The 25,817-nt window shown below is 33.1% G+C and overlaps 2 protein-coding genes across 2 annotated transcripts; one reads left to right on the plus strand and one right to left on the minus strand.

Moving 5' to 3' along the window:
* Positions 1-1,832: 1,832 nt before the first annotated feature.
* LOC106661804 (soma ferritin) lies at positions 1,833-16,779 on the minus strand. The gene is made up of 3 exons (XM_014385452.2): positions 16,493-16,779; positions 6,419-6,643; positions 1,833-2,422 (listed from the first exon to the last, which is right to left on the minus strand). The coding sequence occupies exons 1-3, from the start codon at positions 16,754-16,756 to the stop codon at positions 2,234-2,236; spliced, it is 678 nt and encodes a 225-aa protein (XP_014240938.1). The 5' UTR covers positions 16,757-16,779; the 3' UTR covers positions 1,833-2,233.
* A 172-nt stretch (positions 16,780-16,951) lies between these two features.
* LOC106661803 (tetratricopeptide repeat protein 17) lies at positions 16,952-23,811 on the plus strand. The gene is made up of 9 exons (XM_014385451.1): positions 16,952-17,143; positions 19,995-20,248; positions 20,310-20,415; positions 20,623-20,825; positions 22,513-22,680; positions 22,743-22,862; positions 22,946-23,079; positions 23,361-23,491; positions 23,557-23,811. Exons 1-9 carry the CDS (start codon positions 16,967-16,969, stop codon positions 23,650-23,652), a joined length of 1,389 nt encoding a protein of 462 aa, XP_014240937.1. The 5' UTR covers positions 16,952-16,966; the 3' UTR covers positions 23,653-23,811.
* Positions 23,812-25,817: the final 2,006 nt, after the last annotated feature.

A 25,817-nucleotide genomic window follows, 5' to 3' on the forward strand; every position in this document is an offset into this window, starting at 1 on the left:
TACATAATTTCACCACACTACACAATCACAAAGTTTAAAATTGGTATACAACTAGTACCTACATGACATGTACTAACCAAATGAAATCTTACTCTTAGCTATTTTTAACATAATTTATCTATGAATACGAAGCCAACAGTCCTACCAAGCAGAACCATCGTTCATCTGTTAAAATACGAACTTATTTTATATTATTACAACTGGTATACCAAATTACAAATCGTGTATAACTTTTTACGCAGTATCTGGATCAACATTAATGTCAACTGACGTTTTAATATATTAAAAAAATGTTAAACTGCCAAAGATTATGGATTACCTAAGACAACAAAGAATATTTATATGATATGGATATAAATGAAAGAAACTGAAGCAATAGGCGAACTTTTTAGCCCCTATGGACCAAAGCTAATCTTAGTAATTAACCAATGGTTATTTTTTGCCAGTAATTTCATAACACTAGAAAAAGCTAAAAGTGAATCTCAAACAGTGACAACCTAACTACAAGCCAACAGTCCTATTAAGAACATCGTTCAACTGTTAAAACTAGTATACAAAATTTCAAATGCTTAACTTTTGATGCATTACTGTATTAGCGGATCATCTGACGTTTTAATATATTAAAAAAAATGTTAAAACTGCAAAAGAACACGGATTCCTTAAGATCTGCACAGGACATTTACTGTAGGAACTATGGATACAAATGAAAGAGGATGAAGTAATCGGCGCACCTACAGCTCCTTTGCCTCAACGTTTTTAATTTTATTATTAACCAACGTTCGGTGTTCATCAGTAATTTCACAACATTAGACAAAGGTAAAATTGAATTTCAGACAGCGAATGCAAACTGCTAGCATATCTCAGTTATTTTTAACTTAATTGAATAACCAATAAAATCAAGTCAACAAGCCAGATATTGATGTATTCGAAAATTAATGTTAGTACCTAGAAACTGTCATTTTTTAAGCAGTATCTCATTAGCAAATCAGCATTAGCGTCATCTGATCCTTTAATATATTAAAATATGTGAAACTGCAAGGAAAGGTTATGAATTCCTTTAAGATCAATACATGACCATTGCCATAGAAACGGAATATATAATAAAATGTAATGGACGAATTATGGCAACTGTGACCTTAGGTCACTCTTAAATCAACAGATAGCTTGTTATTCTGTAGCAACTGGGATTACCGCAAATCCCCACCTGAGGCAGAGGTTGTTTGATCAATATATGGTCGCATACTCTGTTTAAGTCACGTTTTCAACCGGATAAAGATGTTTAATAACATGATGCTCTGACATTTATTATTTGAACGACCAGACGTGTTATATCCTAACTGTTTGGCAGTATGACAGATAGGCATCACAGTTGTTGACCCTTGTTTTACTCGCCCTGGGCCGGGTCTTCTGTACTTGACGTGTTTACTATTTTATATAATGGTTTGGGACGTAAACACTTTTCCTATGAAATATCTAATCGCATTTTTTTTAAAACTGATTACCGTTTGTGTCTGGTTGTATTTATTAGTTTTTTTTCTCTCTCTCTTTCGCACATTATTTGAACATTAGGATCTGCTGCAAAGATCAATAATCTTCTTAGTAATTATTTAGTAAGATTAATAAAAGCACAACACCTTTTACTCCCTTTTTTTTCTTCTTCTCTGACTAAGCATTCAAGCCGGCAATCCAGCACCCAGCGTTGCCAGTCTTCTGATACGCAATATCTGTATGTTTCGCACGTGAAAATCGATAACAAAACTACTAAAATATAAAATTTGAAAGTTTAAAAATTGGATTTTACTCGGTAGAAAAGTTACAACATAATTTACTAATATACCGTTTTAATATTTCTATTTTTATACAATTAGAATAACATGTAATAAAACTCTAATCGCAAACAGAAATACCCAATTGGTAAATCAATTTTTTAGAGAACATTTTTTTTGTTTTACTATTAATAAAGAAATATACAATTTACACGAGTATACTTAACTAAAAAATGCACTGCCTAGAAAACACAGCCAAACAAAGAAACAAACATACAATGGATCCATTTAAACGATTATACAGTGACAGATAGTAACGAGTACAATATTGTAATACATAGTAATAGAAACAAGAGGTAAGTATTGTTTGAATAATATATTGTAAAAATCTCTCACAAATATCTATAAAGGCTATTGTGTGTAAAAATGACTCGTGAATGTATATTTAAAATGTTTCCAATTGACTTTTATGAAGACTTGAGTTCCTTGTCGAGCACTAAGATACCGAGGCCTTCGCCAACGCGGCGGACGTTGGTCAGCAGGTCTCCGAGTTCTTTTATGGAATCGACTTGCTCCTGTAAGTACTCGTTCTCAATAAAATCACATAGGTTTGCATCGTTATGAGATCCAGCGATTCCATGAAGGGTCAAAAGACTCTAAAACAAAAACAAAAACGAAAATTAATATAATTTCAAGTGCTGCATGCAGCATTTTTGACTCCATTCCAGACATGGTGCTGGTTACGGTTTAACAAAGGTATTCTGATACTAGTATTATAATACAAGTTTATTTTGCAAATAAAATCGGTCAAGGTTTTCTCTGCGTGTGCTACATGTCCTTTAAAATCGTCCCTGAACCTCTTCAGGTAAGTTTCTATTCAGGATATAAGCTTCAAAACCTGCAGTATAAATAACTCTGTATATAATTCAAAAGATAGTTAGACTTGACTTGTTTCACTTGACTTGATTTGTGTTTTTTAATAAAAAGCTTCTTTTGAAAGATCTTGCAGTTTTCTTTTTATGTAGAATAGACATAATTTGAAAAATGTATCTAGTAGATTGTGGTTCGTTTCAAGTATCACCGTGGATAATAGGAAACACATCGATTCTCAGGTTTTAAAACATTTTCTTCTAGCTGCATACCAATTAGACATTTTCTGTATAGCATGCCTATCGTCAAAATTGTGTATTAACTTATGCAGTGTTTTTTCAATAAGGAAAACAATATGTACAAACATATATCAATAGCACCTATGCACGACATCGAACCAAATGAGAAAAAAATTATTATGGACTAAAAGGTAAAATTTATAACAAAGAAAAACTAAATCACAGTTAAAAGTAGATGTCCATGAATTAGCAAAGTTTACTCTTTCAGCTTTCTGGAGTTTTGTTTATAGCCGGGCTGCTTTGCCTGGTTGGAACTTCTGGAAAGTTTGTTGGAGAGGGGTAGCAGTACCCAGTTTTACCAAGTTAGCAGTAGTGGTACGTTCTCAATTCTCCTGCTAGGTCATAATATCTATGATTTTATCTTTCAATTTGTGAACTAATCGAAAAATTGCTCCATTTTTTTTTATTCTTCATTTCTGTTTTTCACTTTTTCTTCTATTTTATCTTCTTTTGTGGTCTGTTGGATGAATTCTTCCAGTCTTCATTAGTGAGTTCTCAATCTCGAATGAGCGAAACCGCTAATAAAGAGATTCCACTGTCTATTTCAAAGCAACCCTGCCTCTCCTCTTCAGTATACAAAAATTACTTCATAATTCAGGCGTACCTGAAGATCAGGCGGGGCTATTTCGAAATACATTCAAGAGACAAAAAAACCCAGAACACTCGTATTTATTGTTTACTTCAAACCGTATGCATTTTTACCTTAATATCTTTTATTAAAGCAAAACCAAAACTCTTTAAATTCTGATATTGTTCAATTCGAAAACAAATATGTCGTAAATAATATAATAAAATAACTAAGCTGTAATTAATATGATAAAATACATATAGTTTGAATTAAATAATTTTTTTGTCTTTTAGTAAATACATTAATGGAAAATAAACGCACTACCTTTTAAGTTTTTAGGTCAAATTTTTAATTTAAATGTGTTTAGGTTTATTCATACGTTACATAGCAAAATAGGTTTGGTTGTAAAACTTTAAAAAATTCTTAAAAAAACAATTACCGAATAAAGAACAAAAAAGTAAAAAATTCTAAAACAAACGAAAACGTTTGAAAAAAATTTTGGCCCACTTTACTACCGAGTATATCCACTTCTGACATGAATCACTTCCTTTAAACGCTTATGCATTGCCTTGCAATTCTTGGAAAATATTTGTGATAAAATCCTAAGGAATTCTTCAACAATAGCCTTTTCCGACTGTTCTAGTGTGTTATGGGACATGGGTTTCACCGACGTACTCAATCGCTTAAGTTAGTCCCAAATATGTCAAAATGGATTCAAAGCTGGACTTCGCGCTAGCCACACCAAACACTCAATTCCAACCTCATTCATGTAGTCATCCACAATACGTGCTCTATCCTGGCATTAGCAAGAATTGCTCTCCGATGTGAGGGGAGGGGCAAATGGAACTATATGTTCTTCGATTGTCTTGTACCTCTGTGAAGTTATAGACCTTCCTCGCACAACACACAATTCGGTGCGGGCGTTCAAGGCAATGCCACCCTTGAACATAAATGACCCACCTGAAGACCGCGCACCATGGAATGTACCTTTCTCCTAAGTGTCTCCACATGAAATTTGTCCATCTGAAAATTTGAGACCAACTCTAACATCATCTGTAAAGAGAGAACACGTCTTCAATCTTCCAATAACCAATGTTCATGTTCCCTTGAGAATTGAAGCCTAGACATTTTCATTTTGAGCCTTCTTCTTACTGTCCAGGAGGAAACATTTCGGATTTAATTTACCGATGAATCTGTCGTCTCTCTCATCTATAGACCTAGGCTGGCCTGTCCTATCCTTTTAGTGTGAAGCCCTGTTTCTCTGAATCGCCGAAGAATCCTTCTTATTGAATAGTGATTTACACTCAGTCTCCTGGCGACTTTGCGCTGGCTGTATCCTTGCTCTAATAACGTTATGATGCTGACACTGTCATACTCAATCCATTGCCTGACTGAAGCCATTGAAAACGATTTAAGAATAAGAATAACATCAAATGAAATCAACGAGGGAAAAAGATTAACTGAAAGCGTTCTTTAGGCGTAGGAGAATGGGAAGGGCATAATGCTACATTTTATGCAAATGAGATAAACCAGTACAAAAGTAAATAAAGGAAATATAAACTAAGATTCATTTGGACTACGATAGCTAATTACCTACAACTAATGTTCAAAGATAATGGATTTAATTTTAAACTAAATAAATTAAGTGGTGCGTTAAATTTTTGCATTAGTGTATATATATTTTTCAAAACAATTGGTTATTTCACTTCATTTCGACATAATTTTTTAAATGATCTAGCCTAAATAAAATCTCAAAAGTACAACATAGTTGATGTAGTTTTTTGTCAATATTGAGTAGTTAAGAAGAGAATCGACAACGAGGGCAAACCACAACCTACTATCTATCTTTCCGTGTTCCTTGGGGATCAGCCATAGAATCATTGCTATTTTTCAACGAATTCTGATAGAACTGAACAATCCTTGGAAAAACCCAAACAGGAAAATTAATTATTTCTATTCGAACACCGAGTTTTCCAACAGAACGTGAATTTTATTCAAGGCTGAAGAATAGTCAATATTTCTTAAAGACAATTTTATAAATTAAATTTCTGCGATAAAACATCTAATACGGTATGAAACTGCTTTGATACCTTCAAACATCAGAGTCCTTTCATCAGAAACGTTACTAAAGAGAGTTAAATGGAATATTGGGCATCTGTGTAAACCTGTCCTTCACAAACAGTTTTGTCTTTTGTTTTACAATTATTAATTTCTTTCAAACTGAAGGCAACATTTGTTCTTTTGTTACATTTCAAGACTTTTAAACGAAATGGGACCGTTCAAGGGACCGATTTTTTTTTTTTTTTTTTTTTGCAGTAAACGTCATAAATTTCCTGTCTGATATCTCTTTCCTGACCATGATCTACAGCTTTTGTTCAAAAATTACATTAACAACGAAAAAGCAACTCTAAGCATTAAACAAATATTAGAATTAAATTCTCAACAATGATGTTAAAATCTTCATCTTTTGATAAAAATGTTTAAATAACTTTATTTAAACAGTGACATGTATTTGGCAATATGTATGTGGCAATAACAGTTTTTTTTTTTGTAACTATTCTCAAACTAATTGTCTTACCAACACGTTTGTTTCAACTCACCTTAGCAATTCCAGTCCATAAGCCATAAAAACGCCTTTTGCACAATATATAATGTAATAAAAATATGCAGCCTTATATCTTTAAGGGTCAGAGATGTATCGACCAATTTTTTACTCACGAATACTCTGGATCTCGGCATGGTCTACATGAAAAAACAAATTCAATTGTTATCTACCCCAAAACACGTCGAAATCTTGCTAGATAACAACTGATTTTTTTTAAGACCAAACCGAGATCTAGTTTTCGTTATTTCTCTATTCCATGTCGTTTTTGACAAGATTTATCAGAGGAACATAAAAATATTTAAAATCTTACCATGTTGACATCCTTCTCGAGCTGAAGAGCAGCTGCAACAGCTTCTTCAGCGGTGCCCCAGTCGTCTTTGGTCGGTTTGACAACGTCCTGGAGGAGAATTCTGCCTCCTCTCTTGTTCAGGTAGGACATAAGCTTCATCGCATGCTCCCTTTCGTCGCAGGAGGCCTTCTTGAAATAATGGGAGAATCCTTCTAAAGCGATGTCGTCCCTGTCAAAGTGGTATGCCTGAGCAAGAAGAAATAAATGTTAAATTTTCATCCAAGACAATAAAAAATAACATATGAGCTACAAGGAACAAGTATTAGATACCAGTGTAGACAAACGAAATTTGAATTTTTGGACGTTGTGAGTAATAGTGAACAACGAAATTTGAATTTTTGGACGTTGTGAGTAATAGTGAACAAGTATGAAATGCCAAGATGCCAAATTTGCATGTTATCAAAAATTTGAACTGTGCTGTGAAGACACATTATTATTTCCATTGTACCAGTGGAGACTGGTGGAAGAATATTCTGTTTTGAAATACTTAATAACCTTGGAATTGAAATAGTAATATTAAAGGAGCTTTGAGCTTTTGGACGTTGTGAGTGATAGTGAACAAGTATGAAATGACAAGATGCCAAATTTCCTTGTACCAGTACAACTTACCAAATAGTTTTGATAGAAATAAAAAATAAGAAGCCTATTTATTTAGCACTATAGTTACAAATGGAATCTAGTAGGCTTATTGGGGGATAATACGAATATTTACTGTTTCAAGAGCTTTCCAAAAAAAAATTTGATTTCCTTCGGTCGTATTCAAAACGAGGAGCAAGTATTATTACTAAACGGTTTTGTAAAAATGAATCTTGTAAAATACATTATTCTTCTAATTTGTAAGTTTTTTAAACTTTCCCCACACTATTTCTGAATAATTTGATATGCTAATAATCAAGTATCAAATACCTGCTAAATTTACTAAGCAGTTTAAAATTTTCTTAGCATTATTTATCACATATCACCAAGTAACATAAATTAAGTCAAAACTTACAATCTGAACTCTTACTCTATATGAATTAATGACGAACTGTTCCAAGGTCCCAAAAAATTTTTAAGTGGTCAGAACTCAGGACTTAATAACTTAACTAATAATTGTATATTTTTACATTAAACATACGAATATTGGTTAATATCGGGTTGTCCGGAAAATAATGCAGGATTTTAAGTTTTCATTAAAAAAAATCTATATAAAATATTCTGTTTACGTTTACAGGATTACTCATTTGTATGAATGTCAACACTTATTAATCCTCTTCCAAATGATATTGTTTGTTTACCTCTGTAGCATTCCGCTACTTGGAAATAATTCAGTCATCCTTATAATGTCAAAGCGAGAATTTCGTACGATTTTCTTTTACGAGTTTAAACTCGGCCGAAGCGGAGCCCAAACGGCTAGAAACATTAACCAAGTCTGGGGCGAGGGTTGTGTTAATGAGTGCACTGTGCAAAGGTGGTTTAAAAAATTTCGGGAGGGAGATTTCAGCCTTGAAGATGAAGAAGGTCGTGGAAGGCCTTCCTCTCTTAATGATGATGTTCTGCGATCAGTGGTGGAAGAAAACCCCAAAACAACTGTTCGAGAACTTGCAGAGCAACTCAAAGTCAGTAAAACGACCGTCGCTGACCACCTCAAGGCGATTGGAAAAGTGAAAAAACTCGAAAATTGGGTTCCACACTCATTAAACGATCGCCAAAAAATCAGCGCTTTGATGTTTGTGCATCACTTCTTTGTCGAAACAAAAATGACCCATTTCTGGCCAGAATTGTTACATGTGACGAAAAGTGGATTCTCTACGATAACACTAGACGTTCTGGACAGTGGCTCGACAAAGGAGAAGCTCCAAAGCCCCCAACTCATCAAAAAAAGGTAATGGTTACGGTATGGTGGGCTTCATTTGGTTTAATACACTACAGCTTCTTAAATCCTGGCGAAACCATCAATGCTGAATCATACTGTAACCAAATTAATACCATGCATCAGAAATTGGCAGTAATGAAGCCCTCTTTGGTCAATCGGAAAGGGCCCATTTTGTTGCATGACAACGCTCGACCACATGTGTCACGTGTAACGTCACAAAAATTATTGGAGCTTGGCTATGAAACTTTGCCTCACCCACCCTACTCTCCGGACCTCTCGCCTACTGACTACCATTTTTTTAGACACCTGGACCACTACTTACAACACATAATATTCAAAAATCAAACGGAACTGGAAAATGCATTTATTGACTTTATCAATTCTAAAAATTCTGAATTCTACTCAGACGGAATTAATAAGTTACCAACACGTTGGGAGAAATGTATTGAGAGTATGGGAAATTATTTTGATTAAAGAACATTGCTTTAAAGTAACTAGTTTCTTTTTTTTTGTTTAATACCAAAATCCTGCATTATTTTCCGGACAACCCAATATATATGTAGTTTTGCTGTTATAAATTATTGAAAGTTCGAAATCCGGATCGTTGCCAACAACTATTTTGTCAGCAGAACCATCACTAACAATAAGCGAATTCGATTTACTCATCTTAATTATTTCTATTGGTTTAGTACTAAAATTGAATGATAGTGATAATCAAGATGCCCAATTTTCTACTGTCTGTCATTTGTTTAGAGGAAGAAAATTGAATGATATTAAATAAATATAGATGAGATGCTCAGTTTAGCAATTTTCTATTTTACATTATTTGCCTATTACTACAAAACTTGAATGATATTGACCCAGTTTAAGATGCCAAGATGACATTTTCCATTGTGCACAATATGTTTAGTACTAATAATAAAACTGAATGATATTGGGATAGTACAAGATGCCGAGATGCTTAATTTTGTTGTGCATATTTTGCTTAGCAAGTACAGTAAAATTCTTCTATAACGATTCCTGATATAGCGATATTCCGGATATAACGATGTAAAACCGGTATCTAGTTTGGTTTGCTATTTAAAAGTGAAGAAATAAATCCGGATATAACGATTCCGGGTATAATGATATTCCGTATGTAACGATATAAAAACATACGAAAATGTTGTTTTTCATTCCGGCTATAACGATACGCATAAAAAATACGCACATACAACAGTTTTGAGCTGATGAAAAATACCTACATATGTAATTAAATTACGAATGAAACATAGGTAAGAAAAACAGGTTTTAAACGTGGTTCTTGTTTACTCTTTCCGAGAGCTATGCGTCATTCAATTTCCAATTGCCGAATTTTCTTCGAACTCTACCCTTCAAGTGCTTACATATCAGATCAGATCAGTCTTTCCTTCGTTTCCGTGGAGGTCGTGTTGTTAAAATAATGTCTTTAAATAAACGTCGTGCATTTTCTATTGAGGAAAAAATGAAAGTGATAAATAGGATCGAGAAGGGAGAGACGATAAAAAACTTGGTGTCTGAGCTTGGGCTATCCCAGTCAACGATATCGACAATTTGGAAATCCAGACAAAAAATTCAAGAAAAGTTTGAAAAAGATGTAACTTCGAAAAAAAAACTTAGAAGCAGCCAACACCAAGATTTAGAGGACGCACTTCTTGAGTGGTTTAAGGTCCAAAGAAGCCGAAATATTCCACTCAACGGCCCGATTCTACAGGAAAAGGCTAATAAATTGGCTCTTTTACTCGGAAAAGAAAACTTTGAGTGTTCGATGTCTTGGATCACCAGGTTTCGAGAGAGAAACAACATCGTGTTCGGAAGAATTAGTGGAGAATCTTCAAGTGTTCCAACCGGAGTACCCGAAAACTGGCTTCAAAACATCTGGCCAACTGTTCGAGAAAACTACACTGATGAAGACATTTATAATGCGGATGAGACCGGATTCTTTTATCGATTAACTCCAGACAAAACTTTTAGATTTAAAGGTGAAACATGTCATGGAGGAAAACATTCTAAAGAACGCGTTACAGTGTTAATTGCCAGCAACATGACGGGATCCGATAAGAGAAAACTTCTGATAATCGGAAAATCTAAATCTCCACGCTGCTTCAAAAATGTTCGAAACCTACCAGCCGATTACACAAACAATAAAAACGCGTGGATGACCAGTGAAATTTTTACCAATTGGCTCAGGCAATGGGATAAAGAACTTGAAAGAAAGAAAAAGAAAATTCTTCTGACAGTAGATAATTGTCCTTCTCATCCTGCGGTAATGAACTTAAAAAATATCAATCTCCATTTTTTACCACCAAACACAACTTCGGTTCTTCAACCGATGGACCAAGGAATAATCCAATCCCTTAAAGTAAAATTTCGCAAACGCTTGGTCTTAAAAATGTTGGATCAGTCAGACAATTTTAAAGTGTCACTACTAGATGCGATCTTAATGATTTGCGATTCATGGGATGAGGTCACTCCAAAAACCATCATAAACTGCTTTAATCATGGTTTTCGAACAGATGAAGCTGGTAACAATCAAGAAGATGAGCCTGCAAATTTTACTCAATGGGCCCAAAAACTCGATTTAAATTTTGACGGTGATGTACAGTCGTACACAGAAATTGATGCTAACATACAAACATCAGAGGAACCGACCGAAGAATCTATAGTGGCATCTATTTTAAATAAGAGCAAGGAGGAGGAGGAGGACAATGATGATACCGACGGCGCCGAAGAAGACTTCAAAATTCCAACAATGTCACAAGTGTACAGCGCTCTTGGAGTCATTCGGACGTACGTGGCCTGATGTGAATAAACCCGAAAACACTGCTTTTTTAAAAGAACTTCATAGCCACGTAAGCAAAAATTTGTACTTAAAAAAATGCAAGCAAACAAAAATTACCGATTTTTTTTAAAGAAAATTAATATGTTGCTTCAATTTGTATATAAAATTAAAATATGTATGTACATAAAAATAAACAGTAAAGTTGTTATCATTTTGAAACGCTTTTTTTCCCCACTAACCTCCCATACCCATAAATTTGTAGGTAGGTTTCATGGTTTGTTTGGTTCCGGTTGTAGCGATTTCCGGATATAACGATTTGTTTTTCTTGGTCCCCTGAAGATCGTTATAACCGGATTTTACTGCTGATTTTACTAAAATTGATTGATATTGGGCTAGTACAAGATGCCGTGATACTTAGTTTTGTTGCGCATATTTTCCTTAGTATTTACTAGCTTGAATGATATAGATCAAACATGAGATGCCAAGATGCCTATTTTTTCTAAAATTTATGATTTGCTTAGTGTGTACTACAAAGCTTAGATGATATAGATCAAATATAAGAAGCCAAGATACCTATTTTTTTCTAAAATTCATAATTTGCTTAGTATGTGCTACAAAACTTGACTCATTAGAACTTAGAAATATAAGATGCCAATTTTTTTCGAAAATGCTTAATTATTTATTTAATATGAAGTACGCACTACAAAATTTGAATGTTGTTGAGTAGGTATATGACGCAGAGTTGTCCTGTTTTTTATTATGCGTGATTTTGTTTTTATTTAGAACCAATTGAGATGGGATGAGTACATCAATTCACTGGTTGGAAAGCATAGTTCTACTCACAAACTAGTTTTAACAGTTAAACGAAATTTCGAGCATTAAATTGCATGTTACTGTTAAAACTAGTTTGTGGGCAGAACTATGCTTTCCAACCAGAGACAATGGATATCAAGATATATTTATCGGTAAGTTGTTATTAAAAACAATTTTAAAAAATTAACTTCAAAGGAAGCAACCAATCGGACTCGCCACTCCAGCAAAAATCATTAGGTTTTTCGTTGATTACCATACATTGGGTAACTATAAGAAAAACTAGGTACAAATATTAAACAAGAAGGATTTAGAGTAACTTTTAAAGGTAAGTGTTCACTTAGAAACATTCTCTCAAAAAGACAAGGTTGACAACTTGCCAAAAAGCGGGGTTTACAAACTCAATTGTAACGATTGCGATATTAAATATATAGGACAAAGTGGCAAAGAAATTAAAACGAGATTTAAAGAACACTTGCGTAAATCGAACAAATTTTCTGAATTAAAGGACATTCAAAATGAAAGAAAAAACGATTTCAATTTAAATTTAATTACAACAGTGTTACATAGTTTCAAAATGGGAGAGAACTAGATTGCTAGGAGAAATTTAAAATAAAATAGGTAAAATTAAACATGGAGATAAATACATAAATAATATAACAGATTTTGATTTGCCACCCATTTTTAACAAGTAACTAAGTAATATTTGACAAACAAATTAATCATTAATTTAAATTGATTTTCTTGCAGTTTTTATTAGGATAATGTGTTGTAATTCACGTTTATCGCACATTCAAAATTTAGGGAAATTAAAAACCAGCTCCTTCAACCTGATGAGTAGAACCATCATTTACAAAAAATTAAAAAAACAAAAGAGATTTGCCTAGTATGTACTACAAAATTTGAATGGCATAGAGCAAATATAAGATGTCAAGACGCCTTTTTTTTTAAATATATATAATTTGCTTAGGTTGAATGATATTAAGTAAATATGATATGCTAAGATGCCCATTTTTTTATTCTACATGTGTTTAATACTACAAAACTGGAATTATATAGAGAAATACAAAATGTCAACGTGCCAATTTTATTTACAGAAAATTTCAGGCCTTTTCAAACCTGACTTATTAGTAGTTTTTCTCCTATTTTTTGTTACAGAGAATATTCTCAGGTCTTTGCAAACTTTTGCAACTAATTTTTTATATTTTTTATTATACTTATTTTATTTTTTTATAGAAATGAATGGTTGTTTTACAACCTTCACGGTAACGTGATTGCTAACATAAAATGCCAAGATGCCTATTTTTTAAATTTATTATTGGGTTGTCCGGAAAATAATGCAGGATTTTAAGTTTTCATTAAAAAAAATCTATATAAAATATTCTGTTTACGTTTACAGGATTACTCATTTGTATGAATGTCAACACTTATTAATCCTCTTCCAAATGATATTGTTTGTTTACCTCTGTAGCATTCCGCTACTTGGAAATAATTCAGTCATCCTTATAATGTCAAAGCGAGAATTTCGTACGATTTTCTTTTACGAGTTTAAACTCGGCCGAAGCGGAGCCCAAACGGCTAGAAACATTAACCAAGTCTGGGGCGAGGGTTGTGTTAATGAGTGCACTGTGCAAAGGTGGTTTAAAAAATTTCGGGAGGGAGATTTCAGCCTTGAAGATGAAGAAGGTCGTGGAAGGCCTTCCTCTCTTAATGATGATGTTCTGCGATCAGTGGTGGAAGAAAACCCCAAAACAACTGTTCGAGAACTTGCAGAGCAACTCAAAGTCAGTAAAACGACCGTCGCTGACCACCTCAAGGCGATTGGAAAAGTGAAAAAACTCGAAAATTGGGTTCCACACTCATTAAACGATCGCCAAAAAAATCAGCGCTTTGATGTTTGTGCATCACTTCTTTGTCGAAACAAAAATGACCCATTTCTGGCCAGAATTGTTACATGTGACGAAAAGTGGATTCTGGACAGTGGCTCGACAAAGGAGAAGCTCCAATACATTTTCCAAAGCCCCCAACTCATCAAAAAAAGGTAATGGTTACGGTATGGTGGGCTTCATTTGGTTTAATACACTACAGCTTCTTAAATCCTGGCGAAACCATCAATGCTGAATCATACTGTAACCAAATTAATACCATGCATCAGAAATTGGCAGTAATGAAGCCCTCTTTGGTCAATCGGAAAGGGCCCATTTTGTTGCATGACAACGCTCGACCACATGTGTCACGTGTAACGTCACAAAAATTATTGGAGCTTGGCTATGAAACTTTGCCTCACCCACCCTACTCTCCGGACCTCTCGCCTACTGACTACCATTTTTTTAGACACCTGGACCACTACTTACAACACATAATATTCAAAAATCAAACGGAACTGGAAAATGCATTTATTGACTTTATCAATTCTAAAAATTCTGAATTCTACTCAGACGGAATTAATAAGTTACCAACACGTTGGGAGAAATGTATTGAGAGTATGGGAAATTATTTTGATTAAAGAACATTGCTTTAAAGTAACTAGTTTCTTTTTTTTTGTTTAATACCAAAATCCTGCATTATTTTCCGGACAACCCAATAATTTTTTTTAAACATAACTGCTCACGTCTTTGCAAACTTTGTAACTTGTTTGTACGTTTTTTAAAAGAAATCATTGGTTTTATTTTAAAATCTTCACACTAACGCTATATTTACTAAAATTACCTTTTAATATGCAGAATTTGCTTTGTATGTACTACAAAACTTGAACACCTAAGAAATATCAGATGCCAAGATGACTAATTTCTGTTGTGCTATAAATTACTTAGCATGAATGATATTGAGCAAATATAAGATGCTAAAATGTTATTATGTGCATAATTTGTTTAGTACTACAAAACTGGAATGATAGAGCTAACACGAGTTTGCACACATCTTTGCAAACTTTGTAACTTATTTGTAGTCGTTTTTCTTTTCATACATAGAAATGAATGATTTTGTTTCAAAACCTTCACAACAACACTATATTGCTTTGTACGTACTACAAAACTTGAATGACACCGAACAAATACAAGATGCCAGATGACTATTTTCTGTTGAACTATGATGTACTTATAGCTTGAATGATATTGGGCAAATAGAAGATGCTAAGATGCCTATTTATTATGTGCATAATTTGTTTAGTACTAAAAAACTGGAATGATAGAGCAACTAAAAATGCCAAGATGCTTTTTTTTTGTTACATAGTTTGTTCACGTTTGCAAACTGTAACTTATTTGTACTTTTTTTAAAAAAGAAATGAATGGTTTTGTTTTAAAACCTTCACATAACATAATATTTACTAACAAATAAACAAACGTATGTTAAGAAATTACCTCTTAATATATATAGTTTGGTTTGTATGTACAAAACTTGAATGACACCGAGCAAATACAAGACTTTTTTCTATTTAGCTATAATTTACTTAGCATTGAATGATATTGATCAAATATATGATCCAAGAAAATTCTTCGCTGTTTCAAGGAATTGCCCATGTCTAACTTATCTATAGTATGTTTGGTTGCAATGTATATGTTTTAAACCTTTCACAAGCCTACTAGGTGCAAGCAAAAACGATCAAAGAATAAGATGTCAAGATGCAGACATCTGCAAATTTACTTGTATCAAACATTTTGCTTGATAACTCTCCCACAGTTGAGGTTTAACAATTTATTTGCAGTGTCAGATATAAATTTGACGATTGGTTTAATCGACTTATTGACTTAAAACAGTGTCTGATAAATGGCAATTCGGCAATTTCCTCATATCGATATCGACCGGTCCCTGATCTGGATTTATCTGTAGAAAGTAAACTAATACAAACAATTCTGGGGCTTATACGCTTAACCTAGCTAAAAATCAATTACATCCCAAGACAGAAAACCCGATGAAATGAGCAAATAAACGTTTACCAGAATTCTTTTGTCAGCCGGACGGAGGAACAAAAGGTCAATAATTCAAAATTCACTTCCTGAGAATTGTACTGACCTATTTCCTAATGCAAAATATTCGAAGGGGAACTATTGTGCAATATTGGGTCAATTTTTCAGATCCGTAATATATTTTAGTTCTTTTTTTTCTGTTTAAACTTGTCAAGACTATTTTTCAACAGTTCAAAATAGGAAATTTTCTTTTCTGGTTTTGATAACGATAACGCTTTGATGACGACCATTTACATCGCAGCCATCAAATAAAGTCAGATCTTTCAACATTTTAGTGTCATTATTTTACCATTTTGTCTATTTAAAAAAAAAATCAAATGTGAATATCATACTGTTAAACTTTTTTTAAAATTATTTAACTTGATTAAACTGGATTTAAGGTTCATATTGACCTCCAAAGTGTTGAAGGTTTAAGAATGATTTCTGCCTGTGTACTGATTAGAACAAATTGTGATTATTTCTTGTGCAGAGGTTCGAGTGACCTGCATTCTTACAAATTAAAAAAAAAAAAGCATAAAAGAAAAATGATGTTTTTTAGGGGGACATAATAGTTTTTTAAATTTTTATTGTTATTATTTTTGTTACAATGGAATGTTTATACATACCATGGACAAGTAGGTGTAGCTGGCATACAATTCCATGTTGATTTGCTTATTTATCGCCTCTTCGCTGTCAGCGTGGAAGTTCTGACGGACTTGTGATGCTGCCATTTTCGCTGACTTATTAATTGTAGATCTCACTGGATGCTGACAATTAATAATTTGTTGATGTTTTTTGATTAAATTGGGGGGAAAAAATAGCTCGGATGGGTCGATGCGTATCGTACGACGTCTCACTGCTGAACGATGCCACTGGAAACTCCCTGTCATTATTTATACGCTCGGAAGACCTTGATCAAGAACCACTCCACCGCTCGAAATAGATTAGATTGTTTAAACAAACAATAATAATACTCGAGGATTAAAAACTGAATTTTCGATAAATAAGATGAAACTTTTAAATATATATTAAGACATGTTGTATTGTTTTTCAAAGAATTTTTTTTAATATTTGGCCTTTTTTTTGTATACTTGGCCACCATGCCTTGCAACCGTGTGGAGTATTCGTCACCGACGGGAAAACCTTCTCGCAACCGATTCAAAACAGAAATGTCAAATTTTGTAATATTTTATTTTTTGAACTTGTTCTATACTTTGAACCACTGCTTGGCCTACACCCACTGGGTCGTCACTGAAACAGGAAAAATAGTAGCCCAGGTTACTGATTATTTTATTCTTAAACATTTCACGAAACTGGCAAGAATTGTTAGCACATATTACAAAAATTTTAAACAACCAATTAATACAATTTTGATTGCCAAAAAATAAACTGTTACAATGTTAAATCATTATGCACTATCTTTTAATTGAATAGTAGATCAATCGGATGATAAGAGTACTAGATTATCAGGTTTAAAATATCAAGCGTAACAAGTTATAAATATCTAATGCTACATGATTGGATTAACACTGTCAAGATATGGGTTTGGTATTGCACCAGATATAACCAAATAATGTTTTACTGTGATATTTTAACTAAACATTTCTTTTTTGCTTTATTTTTGTTAGTTTTAGGTCTGGCAAACTACTTTGGTCATTGCCAGCCCACTCTTCTTTAGGTTTTCATTTCATACATCTTTCTTGCATTTTAAAACTTCTGATTTCTTTTACTGATACTGCAGTAACCAACTCTTTCTTTTCTTTGTCCTAGTCTCTCTGTATCTCAGGACATTGTCATTTGTGGATAAAATAACACAAATAACAAACGAAATTGACAGAAACACAAAAACATGCTAGTCTGATTGGATTTACACTATTTCAGAGTATTCGACATTCGTAGGGTAGTTGGGGATATGCCCCTCCAATTGCGCCAATAAATTATTCACACACACCAGACTTGGTTCACATTACCCTAGAGTATTCGATATTCCTCGGGGTATTTGGGGATAAATCCCTTTACTTTAATAGACTACAGTTTTGTGTGTTATATGGTTGTATTGTACATGTTTGATGATTCTACTCACAAACTGGTTTTACTGACATCCGAATTTTGAGCATTAAACCATCATCAGACCTTGCAAGCACGATTGTAAATAGTCTGCCTGAAAAACGCACTTGTAGATTAATTGTGTTTCTGATGATGGACATTTAATGCTTGAAATGAACCCATGGGTTGAATACGAAACCAGCTTTTGAATAGATCCTTTCTATTGAATTAATTCAGTCCATCAGAGCCATTTTTTAATATGCTCAATTCAAGTTTTGTATATATGTATTTTTCTATTACATCAGTAAAAATTAGTTATTAACCATTGTTGCTCTCCCAGTTTTGTAATTAGTTACTAATTATCCCTAAGGAGGTCCAGGGGCTATCTCCACTTCAACCGCCATACTGAGTTATAGGGGTAATGTTGGACATGTATCGGGCTAGTGGGTTGGGATGTGAGGCTAGTCTTTCTTGGAATGTGGAAATTTTTTTTTGGAATTGGGTTTTTCATGAAGGGTATTTGGAAATCATTGTAATGTTAATATTGGAAACAGTAGGGATTGACAATGGTTCTGAGGACTTTAGGTAAGAAGAACTGTATTCTTTGGATGTTGGAAGGTTTAGCCTCATATTTCTGATAGTCCAAATCGGTTTCAGTAATGTCTGGTAGAGTGTTAGTTTCTTTTTTGTTCTTTATAATAATTTTTATAGTAGTCTGCAGCGTCTGTTTAATTCCTGCCTTTTAGTTTTTGTATGTCAGTTTTAGGTTAGACATGAATCAAGGTCCAGATAGAATCAAAGGTAATGTATGCAGTCAGTTTTACAAGGATTGATAAGGAATATAGTATTATAGGTTTTGTTTCTGAGGGTAAAATAAATTATGGGTCTATTTTCTTTATCTTGATATGCCAGAATTTACTCCGTTCAGCCATTTGTACATGTGCCTGAAGCTCCTTTGAAGCAATTTTGCGGGATCGGGATCAGAAGCTAATACCTGAGTCGTTGGCAAAGGAAGCAAGGAGAATGGAGGGTGTAGTTGGGATATCTGAGGTAGAAGATTGGTCCTTGTGACACTCCTGCTCTTAGAGTCAGTCCAATCCTTGACAAACTTGGAAAAATCATTCTGTATGTATGAGCGAAGGATTGAAATAGAATTTGGAAGGACACATTTTAGTTTGTACATTAGACCCTTATGCCACACACGATCAAGTACTTGTGGAATGTCAAGAAAGGCCCCCATATTGTTTATGCTCAAGTGATGATATGTGGATTGCAATGCGAAAAGCCTGCTGGGTTGGCGAATGTTGTGGATGAAAGTCGATCTGATGATCTGGGAGAAGGTTAAGGGTTGGGATCAATCTTTTCAGAAGGATCTCCTCAAATGTTGTAGGAAAAAGCTTTATGGATGAGTTTGCCATGTTTTGGGAAAAGGATGTTATTGGAGTATTTCCAGCAAAGGGAAGTGAGTGGTGCGGAATATACTAATGTAGATATATGTCAATAGGATAATAGCTTGTTTGAGGAATTGAATTGAACTGACAGAGGAATTGAAACATGATCAAATCAAAGCCAGGCAATTTAGATTACAAATTTACAATAATTTTTTCCTCTGAAGGATGTGAGGTAGTATTAGTGTTCACTTTCATTAGAAGTATTATTGGGGTCGGGATTGGAGGTAGTCTGATAGAGGAATTGGGCAAAAGCGTTGGCTTTGTCAAAATCAGACAAGGTCTATAACATCCCATCTTCACGATGTAGGGGAGATGATGGAATGTGTTGTTTGTATATTACATACTAAGCAAATTATACACAATAGGCATATTGGCATCTTATACCTCCTCAATATCTTATATGTTTAAGAATTTTGCCAAAGATACATTATTCCAAATCCAAAGTTAAAATCATACCATTAATTGTTAAACATGTTAATGCGTTATAGCACAGTTCTTGTGGTACATCTGTTTTAATGTACAGTACATGTAAACATGATGATACCAACAATGTTTTTTATATGTATATGAACACATTTTCATACCATGCTAATTTTTTAATGTAATGTTCTACGATGTGTTTATATTTTAGGAGCAGTCTATATTTCAAATGAACAGGCCTTACGACCTGGTGGAATTTCTCAATCAGGAAGAACGGGCGAACCGTATTCTTCAACTCTTCGCTGAGATGAAGCGTAGGAAAAGAGAGTTGAATTTAAAATGGCTCGAGCTGAACGCCGAAGTCGAATTAGAAAAGCACATAAACATTATCAACAAAGAATGCCAGCATTTGCAAGATATCGATTTTTATGACGATGTTGTTGAATATGCTTTGGATTCTCTTAAGTAAATATAATTTGAATTTCTCCGCAATAAAACGGTCTAATTGAGATTTGATATTTAACAGCTACAATGAATTTAACGACCAAACTAAAACAAACATTGAAAATGAACTTGACTGTGCTGCTTTTACCGATTTAGACTTCAGCATGGCAACTTTTCCACATTTAAAGGTAACATTCATCTTTATTTTGGCCACTGTTGGAAGTTTTGTAATATTAAATGAGAGCATTTTAAGTACCATTAGAAGTTGTTTGCATGGTTGTTTTATACAAATATTTTATTATTTTATAAACATCTTTTTATTTTTTATTTAAATATACATATATCTTATTGTGTGCATTTTTATGTTTTGTAGAAGTATGTTTTTGTTGTCTTAGGTTTTAACACAGCCTTGGAATCTGTCGTGGGCTAGAGAGACCAATATTAATGTGCCTTTGAGTCCCGGACAGATTTACAATGGTCTTAATAAAAATAAGACTTCTTGGTTTTTATATAATTTAGCTTCATTATACTGGCGCAAGGTTGGAGATAGTCAGAGAGCGATAGACTGCATTAAAAGATCGGTTCACTTTGCTTCAAGGTACTTGCAATCAGATCATATTTTATGAGAAATGTCACTTACAAATGTGCTAGTCGTATAAAAAAAAATATTAGATGTACTCCTGCATGATTGTTTAAAAAATATTGTGTTATTTTACAGTTTGTCAAATCACTTTTTCATTTTGATTTTTGCACTGTTTTATTTATGAGTTTCTTCTGATAGCTATTAAGAAAAAATCGTAACTTTTTTTATATATAAAATTATATTCATCAAAGTGAGTCACTATCATTGAACTTTGAATGCTTTGGAATAATGATATTGTAAATATTTTACCATTAAACTTCTAACAATTATTTTAGTTAATTTAATTTAATGTGATATTAATATGTGTAGTTTGGTCTTTCGACCAGACTAATTTGCCATCCTCGCTGCTTTTCACTGTTGTTAAACCAACTGCTGAGTATGGAGACATACTAAAACTCATCTGACAGATCAAAACAGCGAGGGTTGGTGGACAAGGACAATTAGAAACAAATAGATTAATCAATCTGCAGATTTCAAGGAGAAATTAACATTGTTATAATATTTTACAATGACTGTGTTGGTTGAGTGGTTAGGGATGATTAGAGTTAGCATCCGACTTGTACTTGCCCTACTAGCGGTTCCGGGTGCAACTCCTTGCACTTGGGCTTTATTCGTGATTAATTTGAAAAAAAGTATTATAAAGCAACATTTGAGCTCTAAGTCCTCATGTTTGATAGGAATTAATTACTTTAATTAACATTGGCGATGTTTAGTTTTTATAAAGTGCACCAAAATTAATAAAAATATTCACAATGAAATGCTCATTCAAAATGTAACTTTTGACAATATCGTAAAGCTAGTAGTTTAGGCACTGACAATGTTTAGGAAGAGATTATCTACCTTCAATTAAAACTCAATGTTATGTTTATATTAATTTTATATAAATACTCAATTAATTATACACAATTTTTTTTTCTCGAAATGGCATGGGCGATTGAAGTCGGGGTAGCTCAAGTGGTAGAGCAGCGGCATATTGAGCCGAAAGTTGTGGGTTCGAATCCCGCCTGTGACACAAATTTTTCATTTCGAAAAAAAATTGTGTATAATTAATTGAGTATTTATATAATTATTAGAAGCTGATAAAATTTAATATTAATTTTATTTTTATTTTGAGAATTTCCTCCTTTGGTTTGCACGGTGATAACCCTGAAATTTGATCCTTACCGATCAACTTGGTCTGCTTATGGAGGTTGATCTGTCAGACGTATTTTGACATTTTGCCATCTTCAGTGTGTCTTGAGGCAGGCAGGTGGTCAATTTCGGGCTTGACTTCACTCGTGAGTTTGAACTACTTAAATACAAACTCCTCCTTTCCCCTCCTCACTGAAGATGGTGCAAAAGTTCAAGTAGTTCAACAAACCCATTATCCATTAAAAAAAACCATGGGCTCTCTGGGATTCAAACCCAGAACCACTAGCATGGCAAATATGAGTCAGACACCATAACCACTTGGCCACCACAGTCTCCATTGAGGTATATACAGTGTAAACTTGCACAAAGTTTTTAGTTTGATTATATATTGTCAAAAGGAACCCTAAAGATAAAATGGTTAATTAATTATCCTAGTTACAAAGTGGTGGAATTCTGAAATGTGTCATCAGTGGAATAATAATTTTCACTAATTTATTATTTTCGTTTTTAGGGAACATAAATACACTCCTTTGTTGAACTTAGGAGTTATGTTGCAAAAAGCTCAGTGCATGGCCGAGGCTGCTATACTGCTGCACAGTTCAGTTGATCATGCACCTCGTAATGCCAAAGGCCATTTTGCCTTGGCTAATGTGTACACGATCCTAGGCGATTATGAAAGGTAAAAAATAAAATCGTAGGCAATATTTTAGTTTGTCAGTTTGATCCATGTCCCTTTTTCAGGTCCTTGGATTGTTACAACAATGCATTGAAAATTGATCCTGATTGGAGCATGGCCAAAAACGCAAAACAGGCGATATTGTGCCATAACAAATTGAACCATCAACTAAGTCGATTAAGAGTGTAAATGGAGTTTTTTTTGTTTTTGTTTTTTTACTTTATGATCAGTAAATATTGCGACTAGTACATTCTATATCTTAATTTAGTTCACTCAACAACATAAAAACAGAAGTTCACCAGCTGACTGAAATGCAGGAGAATTTGAGGAAAGACCAAGAAGAAATATACATAAATAATGATTCTCCTCTTAAGAAAACCATTTCACAAATTTTAGCTCTCGGTAATTTTTTTAGTTTATATTTTGGGTCTTCCCTAATAAAATAATATAAAAAAACTTTATCTCAGACACTTGATTTTAATTATCTTGTTTATTCATTTCATTTTTTTTCTTCTTTTAAGAACCTGTAATTTACGCATTTGATATGGCGTCCATGTAACATTAGACAATAAATAACTGTAGAAATTAATCTCTTTTATGTTCTTTAAGATTATTTTGATACTTTTAAGACGTTAAATAACAAATTTGTAATTGTTTTGATTATTTTATTATTTATTTTTTAGAAGAAAAGTTCAACTCAGAATCCTCCAGTGATGATTTTGCTACAAAATCATTTCAGCATTACAACTTATTTAGGCCAGTCGATACAGACAGTTTATCATTGCATATACTTTTTACTAAAGTTCTATCCCTTGTAAGTTTTCTTATTAATAGTATAAATTGAACATTTATTTGTTTATTCTATTTTTTTTTTTTCAGTCAAATAAAATATCAGAGGATACATTACAATTTCTACCGTTAAAAGACACCCGTGTACCTCTGAGAGAACGATTAAATAATGGAAAAGAAAGCTGACACCTGTTGATTGATTTATTAATCAATAATTTGTCTCATAAAATTTGGTTTAATTCTGGTCTCATTAACCAAAAAGTATCGATCTGTACAAAGAAGAAGGAAATTTCAATCTTACCAACAGATTTTGCTGATACTGCATTTATTAAATCTGCAAAGCAACTAAGCGTTTTATTTTATCATAACCCCTATATTAAAGTTCAAACAAAACTATTTTGAATCAGGTCAAACTATTACTAACAATCAGGTCTACTTGTTGTCCCACAATGGAATTTCTAATAATTATAGAAGGTAATAATTTTTAAATATATTTTTGTAATAAATTGTCGCAATCGCACAAACAAGTAGATCATCAAAAAATAAATTAATGTTAAGATCTCTTTTTGAGGCCTGCAAAGGGTTGAATCTGTAGTTTGGTCTTCTCTGAACGTACTGGTTTGCTTAACCTTGCTATTTTGTCACATCAGACCACAATCTGATTAAGTATTCCACATTTTGCACCTCTTCAATAAGCTCAAGGTGTTCTTGGATGAGGTTGCTTGGATAGGATTCAAATTAAAAGACAAAATAGCGATATCGTCTGTGAAGGTGGTGATGACAGTATTTGAGGTAGGTATGTTAGCAATATAGATGATATACAGGATGGTACCAAGAATGTTCCCTTATAGGACTATAATTATTAAAGAGATTGATTACTTTATTTATCCATCTGTATATTTTACATAAGCATAGTTCATAAAATGCTAAAACTGTGTACTATTTACAGCAGAAATGACATATCACTCCCTTCTCCAAACACCCTTAATCATTAGCTTTTATAACAAATAAGCTGCATTTTTTCAATTTCTTTCTTGATCATTTATTACTTACTTATAATTTAATTTATACTAGTGTTAATTTATATTTATAATTTTGTTATTTTTTTTCTTTTGCAGTTGATAAAAAAAAATCACAAATAAACTTCATTAAATTTTATCAATCTACAAAGTAAATTGTTGTAAATAACAATCAAAGAGAAATATATGATAAACAATAATAACATTATACTAGAAGGAGAGTCAATAGCAAACATTTTAAAATGTTATTTATAATTAATGGATGTTTTCAATTTTTATTATCAATCTTGAATGTTTGTAACACATACTGTACTTGATAAGCAAAACAACTATAGATAATGATTAAAAATAAAAATTCTTTGAAAATATGTCTAAACTGCACCAAAATTGAAATTACGTTTAAAAATAATATGTGAAGATTTTGGAATTCTATCACAGACAGACAGAGTGAAGGAGAGAAGATGTGAAAAGATAAAAGAAAGAAAACAAGTAGAATAAAGAGCGAGATAGATAGAAGAACAAAACTGAGTGAATTATATATTTAAAAAGAGCTAGAATGTAACAGAGACAGCTTGATAGGAAAGATAGAACGATATAGACGGACAGAGTGAAAGAGGAAGAGGAAATGCAAAAGAGATGGTAGAAGAAAGAAAAAAGAAACAGACTGGAAAGAGAGAGATAAAGAAAAAGAAAGGGTATAAAGAAAGACAGAGTGAAAGAGAGAATGTAAAAGATAAAAGAAAGAAACCGATAGAAGAAAGAGAGAGAAGAACAAATCTAAGTTAATTATGTATTAAAAAGTACTAGGGTGTAAGAGAGACGTAGGAAAGATAGAAAATAAAAGTGTGTAAAGAAAGATATAGACAGACAGAGTGAAAAAGGGAATATAAAAGAGATGAAGGAAGGAAGAGAAAAGAACAGAATGGGAAAATAGAGAAAGAGAGAGATAAAGAAAAACAGAGGGTATAAAGAAAGACACAGACAGGCAGAGTGAAAGAAAGTCATAAAAAGATCAAAAAAGAGAACTGATAGAAGAGAGAGAGTGAGAGAGAGAGAGAGAGAGGAGAAGAAGAAGAACGAAACTGAGTGAATCATGAATTGAAAAAGAGCTAGGGTGTTACAGAGACAGTTTGATAGGAAAAACAGAAAGGACGAGTGTGCAAACAAAGATGTAGACATGCAATGTGAAAAATGAGTGCTTAATTGGCGATAGAAGACAGTTAGAAAAAAGAAACAGACGTGTAGAAAAAATTAATGAAGAGAAAGAAGAAAGACAAAGAAGGACAAAAAAACAAGTGAATGATGTATTTAATAGAAAGGGCAAGAGTGGAA

The sequence above is a fragment of the Cimex lectularius genome, unplaced genomic scaffold (genome assembly GCF_000648675.2).
Source record: "Cimex lectularius strain Harlan isolate CLEC.00 unplaced genomic scaffold, Clec_2.1 scaffold34, whole genome shotgun sequence".
Taxonomy (NCBI): Eukaryota; Metazoa; Arthropoda; class Insecta; order Hemiptera; family Cimicidae; genus Cimex; species Cimex lectularius.